The 20,858-nt window shown below is 48.9% G+C and overlaps 1 protein-coding gene across 2 annotated transcripts; it reads right to left on the bottom strand.

The window, feature by feature from the left end:
- Positions 1-285: 285 nt before the first annotated feature.
- CCM2L (CCM2 like scaffold protein) lies at positions 286-18,452 on the bottom strand. 2 transcript variants are annotated; one of them, XM_033153864.1, is made up of 10 exons: positions 18,304-18,450; positions 13,828-13,995; positions 11,727-11,810; positions 10,842-11,025; positions 8,393-8,901; positions 7,142-7,277; positions 5,929-5,992; positions 4,382-4,529; positions 1,851-1,989; positions 288-768 (listed from the first exon to the last, which is right to left on the bottom strand). In XM_033153864.1, the coding sequence occupies exons 1-10, from the start codon at positions 18,331-18,333 to the stop codon at positions 449-451; spliced, it is 1,782 nt and encodes a 593-aa protein (XP_033009755.1). In that variant the 5' UTR covers positions 18,334-18,450; the 3' UTR covers positions 288-448. The 2 variants fall into 2 exon arrangements, with proteins under 2 accessions (XP_033009756.1, XP_033009755.1); XM_033153865.1 differs by lacking the exon at positions 13,828-13,995 and having other exon boundaries at positions 286-768; positions 18,304-18,452.
- Between the last annotated feature and the right edge of the window lie 2,406 nt (positions 18,453-20,858).

Below are 20,858 nucleotides of genomic sequence, written 5' to 3'. Positions count from 1 at the left end.
CTATCACTTATTTCCTTGGTTCGGTACTTATTCTCCATCTTTCCGATGAAAATAAGGATAAGCAGGACATTCTGGGATCAAATCAGAAACCAGGATGGCTTCTGTAAATCTGGGACTGTCCCTGGCAAATAGGGGCAATTGGAGGGTGTGCCGGATCCAGATATTCGCTGAGTAGAAGGCTCAAATAAGGATTGGCTGCCCCTCCACTAAAAAGAAAGGGCTGCAGCCCAATGGTAGAGCATCTGCTTTAATTGCAGAAAGATCCAAATTCAACCCCCAGCATCTCCAGGTAGGGTGCGGAGAGACCCCACCCCCATCTGAAATCCTAAAAAGCTGCTGTCAGTCAGTACAGACCGTATTGAGCCAGGTGGACCGATTGCCTGACTTCATATCAAAGAGCTTTCATTGTTCCTGGCTCTCCTTTCAGGCCCAGGTGGTCCCCCCCTCCTCACAGGTAGTTGTCTTCACCGCCATTGTCACCGCTGCTGCTGCTGCTGTTGTTGTTGTCGCCTTCCTCCTCTTCGTCCCCATCCCTCGCCAGGGCTTCGATGTCGTGGGTGATGTCTGTGATCATGCGGTTGAAGGACTCTGACTCCGAGCGCAAGGACCAGCTGTCGTAGCTGCGCACGGCGGAGGCCGAGGTGTTGCTCATGCTCTTCTTGATGCGCCCGAAGCTGTCAGTCAAGATCCCCCCTTCGCGGATGCCGATGTTCTCCAGGAAGCCCTCGAAGTAACCGATGTCCTGGTCGGGAATGAAGGGGCGCATCCCTGGGGAGGCGGGACAGAGAAAGGTGGCGAGGGAGATTGGGCAAAGGCTCCCTGGCCCATCGGGGCACCAGGAGCCCGTCCCTGCAATCTCGCATTACTGGCTGCGGGACCTGGCGTACAGCTTCCGGGTACGTGGGCAGGAGCAGGGACCGAGCAACGGGAGCTCACCCCGTTGCGGGGATTCGAACCGCTGACCTTCTGATCAGCAAGCCCTAGGCTCTGTGGTTTAACCCACAGCGCCACCCGTGTCCCTGAAATGCAGGAATCACAGCTAAATGATCAGACAACCTGACCTGACGTCCAGGGGCGTAGCAAGGTAAATTGGTACCCGGGGGCAAAAAATTGTTTGTCACCCCCCCCCCCCCAAGCATGGGAAGGTCAGGTGGTACCCGGTGCAGAAAATTTCTTGTCAACCCCCCTATTGATTCCACACACACACACACCACAAAAATTGTTTTACGTTATTTCATATTTTCTTACAAAGGAATAATAACAAGTAATAATAAAAAAAACTTTTATTTATATCCCTCCCTCCCCGGCTGAAGTCGGGCTCAGGGTGGCTAACATCAGATACATAACATTGGTATAAAATCAAACAACAATTCAATTACCTCCTAAAACCACCTCTAAATCAAATTTAAGTCTAATTAGATGGCTTTCCACAGGGTTAGGGTTGGGAACAGTAAGTGCTCCACTGAACTGAAATTTCAGCCTTCACGACATAGGAAAACAGCCAAGTGAACAGCTATTTTGGTGGAGGAGGGTCAAGATATTAACCGATATGCATGAAATTTCATATATAGCTATATAATCCCTAGTATAGCAAGATAAGACCTTCGGAGCAGGCATTTTCAAAAATAATAATTCAAAGAAAAATCAAAAAGTTTTTTTTTACAAAAATAAAATTCTTGATAATTTGTCACCCCCTCCATTATGGAACACGGGGCGGCCCGCCCCCCTCACCCCCCCTTGCTACGCCCCTGCTGACGTCCTCTGTTACTTCCCATGATACCTCCCCCAGTGGTGATTTCCCCATCTCTTCCCCTCTTCTGCCCCACCAAAAGCAGAGATTTTTCATTTACCCAGCAGAAGGAACTTCCGCTTTTCTCCATAGAGCTGGAGGAGGCCGGCACAGTACCCCTCCACCGCCAGACCCATCCGGTACTCTCTCAGCAAGAAGGCAAACTGTTGGATCTCCTGCGGGGTCAGCTTGTTCCTGAGCTGTCGGGGGGGGGGGGGGGAGAGAGAGAGAGAGGCAAAGAGGCAGGACAGTCACGCCAAACGTTGCAACGACGAACATTTATCATTTGCAAGGAGCGAACTGTAAAAACAGACGTCTTGCACCTCTTTCGGGCTTGTCCTTTTGGCAGCAGGTGATGAGGATTATAAATAAAATTACTGGTAGGAAAATAAGCCAGGGGAGGGGAGAGGGCTCTTGTGCTAGGATCCTGCTTGCATTTTTCCAACTGTGGGCCACTGTGAGAACAGGAGGCTGAGCTACATGGGCCATTGGCCCAATCCAGCAGACTCTGCTTCTATTCAGAATAGTCACAGCAAGAAATGAAACCAGCTGACATCTTGGAACATCATAAAAACACGCAAGATACAGCTTTGTTGGCAAACCTAATTATGTCTTGCAAAGATCTATTGAAGGATGTACTCCAAACAAATTCATTGAGAAAATGGAGTCTGCTTGCTAATGGAATGTAAATTTCAAGACCAGTGTTCAAGCTTATGTATTATTTTTTATTCAAATACTCTGATGTTCTGCTTAAAATATAATAGCAACCGCAGACACCTAATAAGAACATTAAAGGTAAAGGTAAAGGGACCCCTGACCATCAGGTCCAGTCGTGTCTGACTCTGGGTTGCGGCGCTCATCTCGCTTTACTGGCCGAAGGAGCCGGCGTACAGCTTCCGGGTCATGTGGCCAGCATGACAAAGCCGCTTCTGGCAAACCAGAGCAGCGCACGGAAACGCCGTTTACCTTCCCGCTAGAGCGGTACCTATTTATCTACTTGCACTTTTGACGTGCTTTGGAACTGCTAGGTGGGCAGGAGCAGGGACCGAGCAACGGGAGGTCATCCCGTCGTGGGGATTCGAACCGCCGACCTTCTGATCAGCAAGCCCTAGGCTCTGTGGTTTAACCCACAGCGCCACCCGTGTCCCAAGTAAGAGCATTACAACGCTCTTTAAACCAAGGTTGACTTCTTGTGTTTGGATGTTGGCACACCTGGACTTCTTGTGTTTGGATGTTGGCACACCTGGTCCAGCTAGCATCCTGTTCTCACGGGGTCCAACCAGATGCCAGTGGCAAACCCACAAGCAGGATTCAAGCACAACATCAACTCTCCCCTTCTTGTGGTTTCCAACAACTGGGATCCAGAATCCTTGCTGCCCCCAACTGTGGAGGGCAGAGCAGAGCCATCCTGGCTAGGAGCCATCAATAGTCTTCTGCTCCATGGACTCCTATTTCAAAACCATCCCAATTGTGGCCATCACTGCCTCCTGGGGGAAGGAATTCCTTAGAAGCCCTTCCTTTCATCTGCCTCGAATCTTCAGCTTCATTGGAAGACCGTGAGTTCAAGGTTTCTAGAGACGGAGAGAAACTTTCTTCTTCTTAACATATAGAACAAGAGAACAAGAAGAACATACGTTTAAAGAAGATTGAAAAACGTTTATAGGGGAAATAACTGTGTACACCTGAAAACGCTGGCAGCATTAAGATAAATTCAACGGCTTTCTACAAAAAAGTCTACAATCAGGTATTATGAGTTATGATTAATTTTGATTTGTTATGATTTATTTAACGGAAGTAGTGAATATTGATTTGTTACTAAAAGAATGAATGAATATGCATGATTTGTCTTGGTTGTATTTTTTTGGTGTGTTTTGTTATGTTTGATATTTACTTTTATGTTTAGGTTTTTTTGTGTTGTTGTCTGTTTTGTTGTGTTTTGTTTTTAATGTATGAATGTTATAATTTTCAATAAAGATTAATTTAAAAAAAAAAGATAAATTCAACGGTGTAAATAAGTTTTGATGGATGCAATAATGGAATACTGATTGGTATAGTTTTTGTAAAATATGCAGGGATTTATGATATGAAAAATGAACCATGGAAAGAGAAGAAGGGAAGTCATTGATATCTTTAGGACGCAAAATGAGAATTGTAAATTGTAAAACAGAAAATTTAGTAATACACACACACACACTGCTTTTTTTCTTTAAAAAAATGTTTAGGGGTACTCTCATTTTCCTACTCATATTGAAATACTGCACCTCAATGAGGCCAAACTTAAGATTCACAAAATGTTTAGGGGTATGTGTACCCCTGCATCCCCCCCCAAAGCAGTGTTTGTGTGTGTGTGTGTGTGTGTGTGTGTGTTTGTGTATCTTAATGCTATGAACTTCTATCATGCTGCCTCCGTTTACATCTATAGGTGAAATTCCGGTAGTTTGTTTTGTAGTGATTTTAATTTTTGCAATAATAATGCTAATTGACAGTTCCCAGGGGAGGTTTCAGAAGCACCCGGTGACTGCAAGGCTCATGGATTCAGGACAACCAAAGTGCATTCCCCCCCCCCAGGCCACCCCCGCAAGCCCAACTCACTGTGATCATGTAATCCTGCAGTTGCTCCAGGCCAGCGTTGCTCTGATCGCTGCCACTGCAGGCCGTGGCCAGACTTTGATGGGACTGATGGAAGGAGGGGGACGAGGTGTCGCTGCAACAGGCCTCAAAGGTGTCGTGGGAACCGTCGCTGAGGGAGGGAGGAAGCGGATCAGTAACCCTTCCCGTCTCATGCTGTCAAGAAGGTCTGCTCTCCTCCCCGCTCCCCAATTGCCGAGAGCAGGGGAGGCGTTGGATGAGGTCAGCGTTCCCCAGTCTTGTGCCCTGGGACTACAACTCCCATCAGCACCTGCAGCCAGCACAGCCATTGTGGACTATGACTCCCATCAGTCCCCAGCCGGCACAGCCATTCTGGACTACAACTCCCAGCAGTCCCCAGCCGGCGCAGCCATTCTGGACTACAACTCCCATCAGCCCCCAGCCGGCGCAGCCATTCTGGACTACAACTCCCATCAGTCCCCTCAGCCAACATAGCTGTCGCGGACTGGATGGACGCAGAGGAATGTTAGGTGGCACCTGCTGGGGAACTGCCAAGGGAAGAAGGCTCAGAGTCAGGGGACTGGTTGTGGGACGGCGATGAGTCGTCAGAGGGGGAAGAATGGGAGGAAAGAGGTGTTGGAAGCTGAAGAGTTAACAGGGCTTGGTGAGCAGGGAGATTCTGTGGCAGAGAGAAGTGCAGAACCAGAGGCAAAAGCTGAAGCGGGAGGGAGGGACGCCAAGAGAAAGAGAGTTCCCCTTTGCTCTGGTCTTCCAGAACCAGGAGAGGCATGAAGAGGGCGGAGGAGAAGTTAGTTTCATGCAGTCGCAGTCTCAGATTGCTTGGGGAAAACCCTGGAGAGGTGGGGACTTAGGCAGCTGTGGGGAGGGGCAGGGACCTTTAGTCTCAGCAAATGCTTCTTGGGGGCAAGATCTGCCGGAGAATAGTTGCTGTTCTCATTAGGCCTGACGCTCCTGTGCAGATCCTGCTTTTGCTAGTCAAGATTTAACTCTAACTTGCTCAGTGCAATTTACTGCTGACTCGCTCCTGTCAATAGACATTTTGGACGACGACTCCAACCAGCCCCCTCAGTGAGCACGGGGGCTAGTGGAAGTTGTCGTCCAAAATATCTGCAGGGCACCAGGTTGACGAAATCTGCCTTGGGATCATAGAACAGGAAGTGACCTCAGACTATGCATACACCTAGCAGGGCACTTTCTAGCTGCCCAAGGCAGATGCCTTTGGAGAAAAGTGCTCTTCCCAAATGGTACCTGCTATCTTATCTGCACTAAATTTAGAAATGATTTATTAAAGAATCCCACGGCGGATTAAGTGGGGGTACCTTTTTAGCAGATGAAAAGGTGCTTAATTGGTTAACATAACCAATTAAATGACAAATCAGGCCAGCCTTCGACAACCAGGTACTGTTCCGATGTCAACTCCCATCAGCCCCAGTTGGTGCAGCCATTTTGGACTACAACTCCCATCAGCCCCAGCCAAATATCCCGTTTGTTACCAGTATGTGTGTGTGTGGGGGGGGGGCAGGACTCACAAAGAGCTACAGCAGCTGAAATCAGCATCATAGCCGTATGTCCCATCTGTCCGACAGCTCTCACCTGGAAGCAGACAACACAAGGGGTGATACGGGGTATAGGAAAACAGGTTTCTGCGCTGCCAGACCTCAACCCTCCATCCTGTCCGCTGCAAATCTGTGGCTCATCACTTTGCAACCACCAGGTGGCCCGGGGCAGCCCATGCAGTACTCGGCTGATTTTTTGGACTACAAATCCCATTATCCACAGTCAGCCAAGCCCAATGGTCAGGGATGAGGCAAGTCATAGCCTGAAGCATATGGAAGGCACCCATAAACCTATTTCCACCAGTTTTTTCTCACTAACCAAAGGGTGTTTGCAATGCTAAAAAATGTTTGCTTGCAATGCGATTCAGGAACCAATGGCACTGTTCTACTCATCTGAAGACCCATGCCTAGTTTTGGGCACAACAGTTCAGTCACTGCTGGTCACAGCAGACAATACAGTACTGAGGGAGTATTGATTCTTCAACATCAACTTCGTTGGATAATCGGATGCCTGATTATCGTCTTCCAAAGCAACTACTCTATTCCGAACTTAAAAATGGAAAGCGTAATGCTGGTGGTCAACAAAAGAGGATCAAAGACTCTTTCAGGGCAAATCTTTAAAAATGTAGTATAAACACCGACAACCGGGAAACACTGGCCTGCGAGCGCTCCAATTGGAGAACAGCCTTTACCAAAGGTGTCATGGGCTTTGAAGACACTCGAACTCAGGACGCAAGGGAGAAACGTGCTAAGAGGAAGGAATGCTTGGCAAATCCACACCGTGATCGACTCCTGCCCGGGAACCAATGTCCCCACTGTGGAAGGACGTGTGGGTCCAGAATTGGCCTCCACAGCCACTTACGGACTCACGGTTAAGACCGTGTTCATGGAAGTCAATTTTACTTGGCTACGAGGGATCGCCAAAGAAACAGAAAGCAAAAGTATCATGTACCCAATTTTATGGAACTCCTTTCCAGTTGAGGTCAGACACATCCCCTCTCATTGTTCTTCATTCATTCCAGCATGTGTTTAAATTTGTTTGTATAGTTTTTACTGATTCCCTGCCCCCCTCCCCATTGCAACTTCATAATCTGTTTAAAGACGATTGCCGCTATGTGGTATATAAATTGTTCAAATAACAAATAAATGAGCAGACTCTGTCTAAGGCGGTTGCGTATGTACTCACTCCGGCTAGACAGCCAAGGACGCTTCATGGTGGACGTGTAGTGATAGCCAGCCCGGTCCACACACTCAATGGTTTGGTCCCCGTAGATTATCTGGAAAACCTGGCAGATGAGAGCACACGATTCCTCTGCCATGTCCTGCACCCGAGAGAGAAAGGGAAGTCAGGTCCACATTCCAGAGTTGCTTGATCATTTGTGACCAGGTCTAGAGGACGTGGTTATTTAGGTGGTATATCATACCCTCCAACATTCCTCCATGGGTGGACGCGGGTGGCATTGTGGTCTAAACCACAGAGCCTAGGGCTTGCCAATCAGAAGGTTGGTGGTTCGAATCCCTGCGATGGGGTGAGCTCCCGTTGCTCGGTCCCAGTTCCTGCCCACCTAGCAGTTGGAAAGCATGTCAAAGTGCAAGTAGATAAATAGGTACCGCTCCGGCGGGAAGGTAAACGCCGTTTTGTGCGCTGCTCTGGTTTGCAAGAAGTGGCTTAGTCATGCTGGCCACATGACCCGGAAGCTATCTGCGGACAAACCCCACCTCCCTTGGCCTATAGCGCAATATGAGCACTGCAACCCCAGAGTCGTCTGTGACTGGACCTAATGGTCAGGGGTCCCTTTACCTTTACCTTTTATCATACCCTCCAACATTCCTCCGATGAAAATAGGGATGTCCTATTCCATTATTATTATTATTATTATTATTATTATTATTATTATTATTAACCCGCCCACCTGACTGGGTTGCCCCAGGCACTCTGGGTGGCTTCTAACATATATAAAAACACAATAAAACATTAAACATTTAAAAACTTCCCTATCCAGAACAAAATCGAAAATTCTTTCTAGTAGCACCTTAGAGACCAACTGAGTTTGTTCCTGGTATGAGCTTTCGTGTGCATGCACACTTCTTCCAGTGTATCTGAAGAAGTGTGCATGCACACGAAAGCTCATACCAGGAACAAACTCAGTTGGTCTCTAAGGTGCTACTAGAAAGAATTTTCGATTTTGTTTTGACTATGGCAGACCAACACGGCTACCCACCTGTAACTTCCCTATCCAGGGCTGCCTCTTTCTTTTTTTCTCCTTTTTTGTTTTCATATACACACTCTCCCCCTCTTCTTTTTCCGCTTTTGTTTTTATACAGATCATTTTTTTTCTTGTTGATTCATAAAAAAAGCTTTTGAAAATATGAGAGAGAGAGAGAGAGAGATTGTCTATTTTGAAGGGATGACGAGACTGGACTTCTGGCCACTCACCCTGTTAGCCACAGCCAGGATGATGAGATTGCAGTAGGCTTCAGGGCTGGGCTCCTTGGGGTCCAGGGGGTTGTTCCCGGTGTGCCACCGGCGCTCCCAGCTGCCCCAGGTCTTGCCCCTCTCCCAGCTCCCGCTGTAGGCCTGCCGCCTCCTCTCCCAGCTGCTCCCAGCTTTGCCCGTGGGGCGGCGCTCCCAGCTGCCGCTGTAGGTCTGCCTGCGCTCCCAGCTGCCGAAGGGCCTTCCTCCTGAGGGACACTGCCTCTTCTCCCAGCTGCCCGTGCCCTGCTTCCGCTCCAGGCTCCCCCCTCCGCTGGGCCTGCCCTCCAGCCCGCCCCGGGCCATCTTCCAGTCCAGGCTGCAGATGGTGTGGCGTCGCTCCATCGTGCCCCCCAGTTGCCGGGGCTCTGCCGGTCTCTTCTCAGCTGGCCCTCCGGGGAATTTCTTCTCCTGGGTGCTTCCAGGATAAACATCCAAGCTACCTCCTGCAGGGACCGGGTCCACACCCAAGCCTGGAAATAATAACAACAACAACAACACAAGCTTAACCTGCGCCAGCGTTGTGATGCAGCAGCAAAAAAGGCCCATGCTATTCTAAGCTGCATCAGCCGAAGTGCAGTGTCCAAGAAAAGCTCACTAAATGCTGCTAAAACCTCCTCCTCTCAGTCTTCTCCCTCTTCTCCCTTTGACCGCTCATCACCGTCCCACCACCAAACCCCTGGCTCTGAGTTTTCTTCCCTTGGGGGTTCCCCAGCTCGTGCCTTGCACCCCTCCTCTGCGTCCAGCCAGTCCATGACAGCTAGTACAGTGGAACCTTGGTTCTCGAACGTCTCCGTTGACGAACGTTTTGGAACCCGAACGCCAAAAACCCGGAAGTAGATGCTTCCGTTTCCGAACGCGCCTCGGAAGTCTGACGGCTTCCGCTGCGTGTTTTTCAGTTTTCTCAATTTAATTTGCCAACAGCTCTTTGTGCCTCGGTTTTTGAACATTTCAGGTGTCGGACGGTCTTCCGGAACAAATTACGTTCGAAAACCGAGGTTCCACTGTAGCAGAAGCAGAAGCTAGTTGCAGAGAACTTCTGCAAGGAAGAACAAGCTTGGGGTCTCCCTTTGGGACCAGAGCGAGGAAGGTTTACTGAACCTCAGTCAAACTTTGAAGCACTTTATTGCAGTGGAGACGCATCATTTGTACGCAAGGTCCAGATCAGGGAACAACTCTATCACAGACTCCCTTGGAAGGTGGTGGACTCTCTTTCCTTAAGCAGAGGGATTCTTTAGTTGTGATTCCTGCATTGCAGGGGGGGTTGAACTAGATGACCCTCAGGGTCCCTTCCGCCTCTGCAATTTTCTAATTTTATGCACAGCAAGTGGTGGTGCTTTGGGAACTCCAATGGAGAAGAGGCTGTATTTGCTTATCTCTAACCTGACAGGATAACAGTGAATGGGTTTCTCTTGGTCTAACCTCAGAACAACCTTGTGAAGCAGTTACAGGTAGGTAGCCATGTTGGTCTGCCATAGTCAAAACAAAATAAAAAATAAAAAATTCCTTCCAGTAGCACCTTAGAGACCAACTAAGTTTGTTCTTGGTATGAGCTTTTGTGTGCATGCACACTTCTTCAGATACACTGAAACAGAAGTCACCAGACCCTTATATACACATGAAAGCTCATACCAAGAACAAACTTGGTCTCTAAGGTGCTACTGGAAGGATTTTTTTATTTTTTATTTTGTTTTGACTTGTGAAGCTGAGAGATAGCAATGCTCATTTGCTTTCAAGTTGGCAACAAGAGGGCACACTCATTGCAAAATACTGTAAGGCTGCGTTTTGGCAATGGAAGACCCATGCTGCTATAATTGACCAGGTGAGCAAATCCTGCGCATTCACACATTACAGCAGAGGAGAGTCAGTTATCCTGGCTGAACATCGGAACTCAGGAGAAATTAGAGGGAAATGTTTTCATAGCAGAAGAAGCAGCAGCGAAGAAAAAGGAAAGATTTTGAACACTTGTGCCAATCTTTTCCGTCAACCTCGCTTGACATCTGGAAAAGCTTTCGAGTCACTTGCCTTTTCAACCCTTTACTGACTTTGCTTTTGCTTTTCAATACAGCTTCCAAAAAAACAAAAAAAGATTAATTTGCATAATATATAGTTTACCTGATATAATTTCCCCCACTGGTTACTTTGAGTCTCCACCCTGATCCTATCTGGTTTGACTGTTGTTTATTATTTAACTTTTTGTCCTGTTCTTGGTACTTGCTCTTGCACCAATTCCATAAAAATCCCAATAAAAATTATTGCAAGAGAAAAGGGGGAAAGATATTGCAAATAGTGTGCACCGACTGAGCCAGCAAATGCAGAAACACGCATTCTGCCCTGAGGCCCATGGTTTGGAAGTGGCCGGATCCATTTTCAACCAGGTGGGAATTCTCTAGTCGGGGATCCTCCAGGTTACCTGTTTTGAGCACCAGGAGGTGCAGGGCATCGTCCCGCAGGTAGGAGGCAGCTGCGATTTCATGTGTGGGGATCCTCAGGATGAGCTCCTCATTGTCCCTCCAGGTAAGAAGCAGGCAGCGGGCCGAAAGGCTCAAGATGCTATCCTGCTCTGGGGTTGTCTTCAGAGGAAGCTCCTTCAATTGCTGCAGGAAAGGTGGAGCAAAAAAGGGGGTGGGAGGAGACCATTAAATGGTGCCCAGTTTCGCATCCCTGGGGAGGACTCAGCCTTCCCCAAGCTGTAGTCCTCCAGGCCAGCTGCTCTGGACCACAATTCCCATCAGCCCCTGGAGGACTCCAAGTTGGGGGAAACTGGACTATCCCATCAATGCAGGAAAGCACAGGTAGGTATTGCAGGGGGTTGGACTAAATGAGCCTTGGAGTCCCTTCCAACTCTACGATTCTATGATTCTATTATTCTTGGGGTTCCTCCCAACTCCACACTTCCATGAAATTGACTGAGATAACTCAGGCAAGTCAGCCAAGCCACACACCACAGGGAAAGGCAGAACACTCTCTGAGCCTAAACATACATGCTTCACTGCCGCATGATGTGCTGATGATGACCACCAGATAGGTAGCTTCAGAAAGGGATTAGAAGGACTGGCCCAAGATGTTTTGTCACCTGGGGTGGAGCACCTGGGATATATATAATCGTTATTTTGGCATCCGAGACATGAGGACATAAATTCTTCATCCTAGTGGTTCTCCCTAGTGGCACCTGTCGTGAGTCTCTTCAGCACCTCTGCATCCCTTTGCGCCCTCCCAAGCAGGCAGTTTCCGTTCCAAGCATATGACTGCTAATTGAACAGCACCAAAGCGCATTGAAGCACATTGGGAAGGTTACCCTTGCGGTGTCCAGTAGCTGCAACAGTTCGTCGCGGCTGGAGGGGTTCAAGGAAGTTGTTACCCAAGTCAGGTGACCTAAAAACTGGAGAGAAAGAGATAAGAAGCCACAATAAAGTGGGACGAGGCTGAGGCAGGGATCTCCTAAGTGATGGTACCTCAACTCAACTCATTTTATTTCGGCTTTAAGTCCATAAACATAACAACCAAAAACAGAAACAGAACATCACAGACTGGTTTACAATTACTAACACTAAAATAGCTTAAAAAATACTCAGCTGTGTAGAATATGATAAAAGTTAAATTAAATTTTCAAGCTGTATATAGCAAACCATTGCGTTTCTTAAGTGTCAGGACCGAGGTCAGAAATTTTGCCATATGTAAAGTTACAATTGGGTCTGTATCTTGCAACAGAAGAGCAAGGTAAGTCTCTTCCAAATACCCCGGTGATTTTTGAATTAATGGAAGTAGTAAAGTCTTTCGGGCATCAGAATACAAGGGGCAGACAAACGCTATATGGTGTAAGGATTCAATTGAGCGGTTATCACAGCACATAAGACTGAAACTTGGCCCCCATAAAAACTGTGTAAAAGAACATTTGAAGGGAAGACATTGAACCGTGCTTTAATAAAAGCGAAACAGTGACTAGCAATAGAAAGAGTTGATAGATAGGCAGGTGTCTGAAGTGGGGGTACAATGCCCAGAGATCTTGGTGAGCATGTCCCCCCGCCCAGCATAATATTGCGCTGCAGCTCAATATCACCCAATCTTTGGGAGATGGTCCTAAGTGATGGTTCCACACTGAAAACAGAGGAGTCTATCTGGATGGATCTGTGGCGAGGAGGACAGATTGCGCAGATCCAGAACACACTTTGCGTCATTTTGGGATGTTTTCGTAATTTAGGCTGTCAAATGATTTGGAAGTTTTAATTGCATAGGAACATAAGGTATTCAGCTTCAATGTTGGGTTGATGCTGATTGGGCTAGCGGCTCAGACAGAAAATCAATTTCTGAAATTGTGATAAAATTTGGAGGTTCTGTAATTGGCTGGAGGTCCAAAAAGCAGAGTTTAATTGCTCTATCGTCAACTGAGGCAGAGTTCAGTGCTCTTTCAGAAATTTGTCGAGAGCTTGAATTCTACAAGTGCCTAGTGCAGGAAGTGTGTGAGAAGTGTTACCTACCCATCATCATATGGGAGGATAACCAGCCATGCCTGAAGTTGGCTGAATTCGGTCAATTCAACGCACGAACCAAACATCTGGATATTCGGTTCAAAAATGTGCATGAGAGCGTTAGGACAAATGTGGTCAAGCTGAAATATTGTCCTAGCGAAATGAATCTTGCCGGTGGATTCACAAAGCCCTTAAGTTTCCAGAAACACGAAGTTTTCTGTGATGGGTTAAATGTTGGATGAAATGTATATATGTATTTACCCAGGATTGCGAACGAGAGGGGGTGTCAGGTTTTCTGGGCATCTTAGAGTTAATGATGCAAGAGGCGTTCTGATCCTGGGAGCCTTGCCCACTGTAATACGGGCACTTTTCCTTTGTCTAGAAAAGGGGAGGTTTGGTTTCACTTTCCCCTTCGCCTTACTCTGTGTTCAGCGTGCCTTGCTTTGTGTTACTGCTGAATGTGAGTTCTTTGTTTGCTGCAAGCATGCAGCTCGGGTCTGTAGGACTTGTGTATATGCTACTAAATAAAGCCTAGTTTAGTTGAGTAGCACTGGCGTCTGTCAAGTTATTTCAAGACGCCACGGAGCAGACCTCAGCAAGCCATCTCGTCGCTGCGATTCACTCTGCTACTGAAGCACGCTCAGGGCGCAGCGAGAAGTGTGCCTGGGCGCCATTGATGTCGGAGACGATCATAAAGGTGATTGATTGCAGTGCCGGCCAGCAGCACCACTTGGGTCAAAGGTTTTATGACCCAATATCAATACAACAACAGTATAGCACACTAAAAGCTTGAATTCTCACAAATGCGGAACCAAGGAAAAAAAAACCCGGGCTCAAAAATCCACACCGGCAGAAAATATTGTCACATGGCCCTCAGATGCTGCATTGACACCAGCAAGTTTCGCACTCAGACCCCTTGGGCGCCCTCACCTTCACTTCCTTTTCCACGTAGTCGTGCAGGAGGATCTGAGGGTCGATGAGATAGTCGGGAGGGTAGAGCGGGACAGAGTGAAGAGGGCGGCGGCAGAGGCTGCTCTTGAGGGCCTGCCTTCGGGCTGCCTTTGGGAAGACTAGCCTCTTGATGGGTGACACCAAGCCCTGTTGGGGAAGCAGGCAGAAGGGGAGGCCCCATCAGTGAAGTCACAACAGGAGGGTGATGGAGAACGGGCTGCAGGTGGCCCCGATGCTGGCAGGTGCCCTCGTTGCAAGCACGAGCCAACACTGCGATGCAGCAGCAAAAGAAACCGATGCAATCCCAGGCTGCATAAACAGAAGTCTAGTGCCTGGTCCAGGATTACCCAAACTTGGGTCTCCAGCTGTTGTTTGACTACAACTCCCATCATCCCTAGCTAACAGGACCAGTGGTCAGGGGTGGTGGGAACTATAGTCCCAAAACAGTTGGAGACCCAAGTTTGGGAAACCCTGGTCTTTAGATCAAGCTGGAAGGTGTGCAGAGGAGGGCGACCGAGATGATCAAGGGTCTGGAAACCAAGCCTGATGAGGAACGGTTGAAGGACCTGGGTATGGTTAGCCTAGAGAAGAGGAGACATAGCCATCTTCAAATATTTGACGGGCAATCACATGGAAAATAGTGCAAGCTTGTTCTCTGCTGCTGCAGAAGGTAAGGGTTGAATCAATGGATCCAAATGACAAGAAAGGAGATTCCGACTAAACATTAAGAATAACTCTCTGACACTAGGAGCTGTTTGACCGTGGACTGTGGAGCGGATTCACTCAGAAGGTGGTGGAGGTTTTCAAGCAGAGGTTGGATGGCCATCTGTCACGGATGCTTTGGCTGAAATTCCTGCATTGCAGGGGGTTGGATTAGATGACCCTTGGGGGTCCCTTCCAACCCTATGATTCCGTGGCTTCGTCCAGACTCCGTGATGAATGCAGATGGCTCTGAGCGCGCTCTCTGCCAGAAGGCCAAATTAAGTTCTGTATCAAGGAAATAAAAAGCCTGCAGCCTAATTGAATGCAATTTGCATATCATTGCCTATATTTTGCATTATTTATCTTTGCTCCTGCTACAGCAATCAACAGGAAGGAAGAAGAAATGACATTGGGCAAGGAAGCCTAGCTTCTGTCACCCCGCACAGACCCTCCTCTCACATTCCCAGAAAGCAAATAGGTAGGCCCTTCCTCTCTCCAGAGGTTTTGCCTAGTTTCCAGCTAATCTCACCCAGTTACACACATTAAGGGCTCATCCACATTTACCATTTGCCCCATGCTTCCCAGGCAACAATTAAACCTTAATATAATTTATCTATATCTATAATCTATTGAAACATACAGATCAGATCATCATAAAAATGTGGGATGTGAAACACGGGAGCAGTCAAGTACAACATCCCTAGAGTGGACATAGAAGGGGATGCCTGGACCAGCCAGTCGGAACTTCCTGTTTCTCCTGGGCTGGGACAGACTTCCTCTACATGTGACTAGAGGTGGGTGTGGCCTCACCTGTGCAGGTAACAAAAGGCATAGGGCTGGCCGCGATCTCCCTTCTTCTTTTGACTACACTCGACGAGGAAGCATCACATACTTAGCCAAAGATGCTCAGCCAAGAGAGGACAAAGGAACTATCTCCTTATGGAATAGTCTCCACGTGTATGTAACTTTTCCTAAGCTAAGTCTGCCTTCTGGGATCCTATTGTGAACAGATGTTTGTAAGTAAACTCTTTTTATACTTTTATAGAAGACTGTGTCGTGTCTTATCTTTTAGGAGGGAATAAAGGGGGAAATACCAGGACAGTTATTATAGAGGCTTTAGCGAGCCTGAGCAAACGCATCCGCTGTGTAAGTTTAAAAGGGGAATGTAACTCTGCTAAATTGTGAAACTTGTTAACGCAAGTTGGAATAGGATATAGTTAAATAATATATCCTCTCCTGCATCCCAGAACATTCCCACAAAAAACATCACAGCACCATCCCTTTCCTTAAAAGGAGCCCGTGGTTTCCTCAGGGGGGTAGTAGCGACTCCTGGGGGGCAGTGGGGGACACATAGAGGCAGGGGACACTAGAGGTCATTGACTATCAGACTTCGAAATCATCAGATTTAATTGAATTTAATTGTTTCAATTGGATTTTGTGCAATTAATTGTCACTGCTTTGAATTTCATTGTGTTATTGTCTTTCTTAGCGGGACATGCAAACCACTATTCTGGCTGATGCTTTCTATAGGGTGGAGGGCACAGGGGTCCACAGCAATTATGGAGCCAAGGGGGAGGCAGCTCAAAAAAGTTTGGGAACCACTGCATTAAGATAGAAATCGCAAATGCATGTTCATTAAACAGCCGGTGTTACCCAGTCTCCCTGCAAACAAATCAGGATGAATTCTCCATCAACAGGTCACCTGGCCACAAAGTGAGGTGGATGGATCCTTCAGCTGCGGGGGTTTGGAGAGATGACACACACCCCTGGGGAAATTTTCCCGTGCAAAAATCTCACTGATGTGGGATCTTCTGCCACTCCTGTTCGTTTCTGTGGGGATTGAACTGGAAAACCTTATGACGGATCAGGAGGCCTCTAGAGTCTAGACAGTTAGAGAGGAGGCGGCGGGGGGGGGGGATTGAGAACACCTGCTTCAGGCACCCAAAAACTGCCTTTGCTTTGCCCCATAGGTGATGCCCAAGCAAACCAATTTAACATGCTGGTCTCGGGATCGGCTGCTGCTGTTTTCTCGGCCAGGAGCCCAGGCCGCCAGCTGGGCTTCGCCTTGGGCAGCTGGAGGGGAAGTGTATCCCCAGAGGCTTCGGATGGTGCTGGATCCGTGACAGGGTGGGGAAATGCCCCCCAGGCCCATCTGCTCAGGATATGGGCAGGACGGGGGAGAAGACATCGTTGCCTCCCGCTCCTCGATTCCCAAAGAACTGCAAGAACATTCGCTTCTCGTGAAAAGATTGTGCAAGGCTCGAGATGAGCTAGGGCTGAGTCCTGGGACTTGCCGGGCCAGTTCAATGCCTGTTCGCCTCAGTCTTGGGGGAGTTCCTCTGATCATGTGCAGAGTACATTCCCCACCCCCATCCCAGTGCTCCTTCACCTTGAAGGCATCTCAATTGTGGTGAGTGACAAAATGAAACTCTCGATGCCAGGTAAGCAAGAGGCGTGAACAGCTTTCATGTGATTCTGAAGCAGTCTGTGTCTGAATCCCAGTTCATAGTATTACCTGCACAAACACTAGGCAATAGAACGAAAGAACATAACCCCCATCTCTCTCTCTCTCTCTCTCTCTCTCTCTCTCTCTCTCTCTCTCTCTCTTTCTCTCCTTTCAACCCCATGTAAAAGGTAAAGGTAAAGGGACCCCTGACCATTAGGTCCAGTCACGGATGACGCTGGGGTTGTTCTCTATTTTATCTGTATTATCCAGCACGATTTTACATCCAATGTTTTAACTGTATCTGTAGTATTCCTTGTATAATCGCGCCAGGCCACTGCCTGGTCTTTTACTATGTGCTATGGCCATCTGGCTAATGCAATAAATAAATTGATTGATTATGAGGAACGGTTGAGGGAGTTGGGTATGTTTAGCCTGGAAAAGAGGAGACTGAGAAGAGACAGGATAACCATCTTTAAGTATCTGAAGGGCTGTCACACGGAAGATGGAGCAAACTAGCTTTCTCCTGGTCCACAGGGGGGCACCCGAACTAATGACTTCAAGTTACAAGAAAGGAGATTCGGATCAAACCTTAGCAAGACCTTTCTGATGGAAAGAACTGTTCAGCAGCAGAGCAGACTTAACTCTCCTTTAAACTGGAGATTTTTAAACAGAGGTTGGGGGGGGCAACTGTGAGGGAGTCTTTAGCTGTGATTACATGGGGTTGAAGGGTGGCGCTGTGGGTTAAACCACTGAGCCTAGGGCTTGCTGATCAGAAGGTCAGCGGTTCGAATCCCCGCAAAGGGGTGAGCTCCCGTTGCTCAGTCCCAGCTCCTGCCCACCTAGCAGTTCGAAAGCACATCAAAGTGCAAGTAGATAAATAGGTACCACTCCGGCGGGAAGGTAAATGGCGTTTCCGTGCGCTGCTCTGGTTCGCCAGAAGCGGCTTAGTCATGCTGGCCACATGACCCAGAAGCTGTACGCCGGCTCCCTTGGCCAGTAACGCGAGATGAGCGCCGCAACCCCAGAGTCGGACACATCTGGACCTAATGGTCAGGGGTCCCTTTACCCCTTTACCTTTTACACATGGGAGTTGTAGTCTGAAACACCTGGGCTATACACTTGGCTGCTGCAGGCTCCCTTAAGAGATCCAAGGATCTGTTTTGCACCCAGAGAAACAACTCAGCCTGCCTCATCAGGTCAGGTTGGAGGTGGAAACTGATGTGTCGTCCCCTCACCCCATAAAGCACCCAACACCCACTCACAGAAAAGCACCCCCATACGGCGTTTGCCCTCCCCCCTGCACTCACCTTCTTGCCTTTCTTTGCTTCGTGCTCCATGCCTCGTCCTCGGTCTGCTCCTGCCCCAGGAAGGCGGCTTTTCCTTTACGCCAGCCATCCTTTGTTTCCTCCATCCTGTGTCGGAAACTCCACCAAGCGACCGGCCCTGATGTCAAATTGCCAAGTTCCTGCCCCTCCTGGGATTGATAAGCAGATGGAGCTGCTGTGGAACAGCAAGGGGCTCGGAGGGGCTCTTGGATGTCGGAGGATGAGCGAAGTGTAGAATTGAGAGGTACCCCCAAAGGTCATCCAGTCCAACCCTCAGCAATGCAGGAACCACAGCTAAAGAATCCCTGCTAGGTGGCAACCCAACCTCTGTTCCAAAACCTCAGTGGGGTGGGGTGGGGTCGAGGGTGGACTAACAAGGCAGGGTCAAGATTCTGGGTTCATCTACATTTCCTCTTGCCCTGGCACTTTCCCCCAGGGAAAACTCATTGTTTACTGCTGAATCACAGCAAATGCCAACTAGGTTTTATCTGGATTGACATTTGCTCTGATTTAGTGCTAAAGAATGGGCTTTCTGGGAGAAAGCAAAACTGCTTGGACCCGTGCTTTCTAGGTATGGGATGGGTGGAAGTGAGGACGAGCCCGGAAACAAGAAAGGCAAGTGTTTTCCAGTGGGATCAGAACACCGGTCAATTTGTAGAGTCATAGAACTGTAGAGTTGGAAAGGGTTCTCAGGGTCATCTAGTCCAACCCTTCTGCAATGCAAAAGTCAGGAAGAATGGAACCTCCCGGGTGTGGGAGGTACATGGAAATCCACTCTGCTGGCTGGGGCTGATGGGGACTGTAGTCCAGAACAGCTGGAGGGCACCAGGTTGGCGAATGCCGCACTAAGCTATGCCTAATCTCCCTTTATTTCCCTTGTTGTGATTTGATTCATTATAAGATGCCTTGCAGGATGCGGGTGGTGCTGTGGGTTAAACCACAGAGCCTAGGGCTTGCCAATCAGGAGGACGGTGGTTCGAATCCCCGCGACGGGGTGAGCTCTCGTTGCTCGGTCCCTGCTCCTGCCAACCTAGCAGTTCGAAAGCACATCAAAGTGCAAGTAGATAAATAGGTCCCACTCCAGCGGGAAGGTAAACGGCGTTTCTGTGCGCTGCTCTGGTTTGCCAGAAGCGGCTTAGTCATACTGGCCACATGACCCGGAAGCTGTACGCCGGCTCCCTTGGCCAGTAACGCGAGATGAGCGCCGCAACCCCAGAGTCGTCCGCGACTGGACCTAATGGTCAGGGGTCCCATTACCTTTACCTTTTAAGCTGCCTTGCACACCTTTATTTCATGTGTGTGGCATAGCTGTCAAGTTTCGGATTTGAAAATAAGGGATCAGCAGTCTCACCTATCCCGGGGACAGTCACGTGTCAGTGGTGGGCGGAGCCAGAAGCAAAAGTGGGCGGAGCAGCAATGTAAACTCCAAGCGGGCTCGGAGCGGAGCAAAGAGGAGGGCAGCCAGCAAAGAGGAGGGCAGCCATGTGCTCCGCGCGATGGAGCCCCATCGTCTTCTTGTCTGATCCCATCAAAACAGGACAGGAAGCAGCAGCTGCTCAAAGGTAGCCAGGCTCCGCCCGCCAGCTAACCCTATTGGCCGGCTGAGGGGCTCAGCGGCAACGGACAGGGGCTGATGCAGGGGGAGGAATACACCCCCCTGTAAGCACGGGAAACGGCTCCCACTTGCTTTGAGGGCTGAGGCTTTTCTCTCCAAGTAGGCGAGGTCTTCCCACCCAGTCCCTGGCCAGCAGGGGAGGAGCTGCTTCCATTAAAAACGGGAAATTTAAGGGAAATAAAAAAATAAGAGAGAGCAGCGGGAAACTGCTTGAAATAAGGGAGAATCCCGGGGAAAACGGGATACTTGACAGCACTGGTGTGTGGTGGGAAGGCAGCGACATGAAGATCCCAAACCAAAACGAGCTTGGTGTGCTGTCCACAACGGCTGGCAATGGCTCCCTGCCTTCTTACCTGAACTCTTTTTTTAAGCAGCAGTACCAGGAAGGGAACACGGGCGCAGGGAGGAGGTGTTCTGCATGCAAACCCTTTCCTCCCGAGCTACGGCCCTACTCTGTTCCCCCTGCCTGCCTAAGGAGCCAGCGCTGTGACAATGTGAAGAGAGCGTTCGGATTTCATTCAGGGACTTCTTTCACAGCGCTGAGGCAGAATGCGAGAAGAAGGCACTGAGCCCTCGCCTCCCCACCCTACAACAACAGATGATTTTATTTTTCTCTGCCGCGGGGAGAAGTGTTGGAAGTCGGCACCTCCTCTCCTCTCCTGCAACAGATCGGCGCTGTCCCTTTGTCCAGAAATGGCAACAGCTCCGAACGCAGCTGGTAACTTAGCTCTCTCTCTCTCTTTAATTGCGTGAAATGGCAGGAAGCCTGGACATGAGAAATGCCGGTGTGCCAGCCAAGAGCCGGTCAGATGACAAGCATAATCATGGCTAGTAGCCACCAAGAGACCTCTCCTGCGTCGCAGGCATCTGATCTTTGCATTAATCTGGAATAAAGGCCTGTGACCTTGCAAATGACCCCTAA

The sequence above is a fragment of the Lacerta agilis genome, chromosome 6, assembly GCF_009819535.1.
Source record: "Lacerta agilis isolate rLacAgi1 chromosome 6, rLacAgi1.pri, whole genome shotgun sequence".
Lineage (NCBI taxonomy): Eukaryota > Metazoa > Chordata > Lepidosauria > Squamata > Lacertidae > Lacerta > Lacerta agilis.
Note: the sequence above shows the minus strand (reverse complement) of the source record. Positions and strands in the feature narration are given on the sequence as shown.

Coding starts and splice junctions, on each gene's coding strand:
- CCM2L (XM_033153864.1), bottom strand. CDS start 18,333: ATGGAGCACGAAGCAAAGAAAGGCAAGAAG. Junction 7,278..8,392: donor TCCTGGCTGTGGCTAACAGG/GTGAGTGGCCAG, acceptor TCTCGGGTGCAG/GACATGGCAGAGGAATCGTG. Junction 1,990..4,381: donor TGCAGGATTACATGATCACA/GTGAGTTGGGCT, acceptor CCCCCCCGACAG/CTCAGGAACAAGCTGACCCC.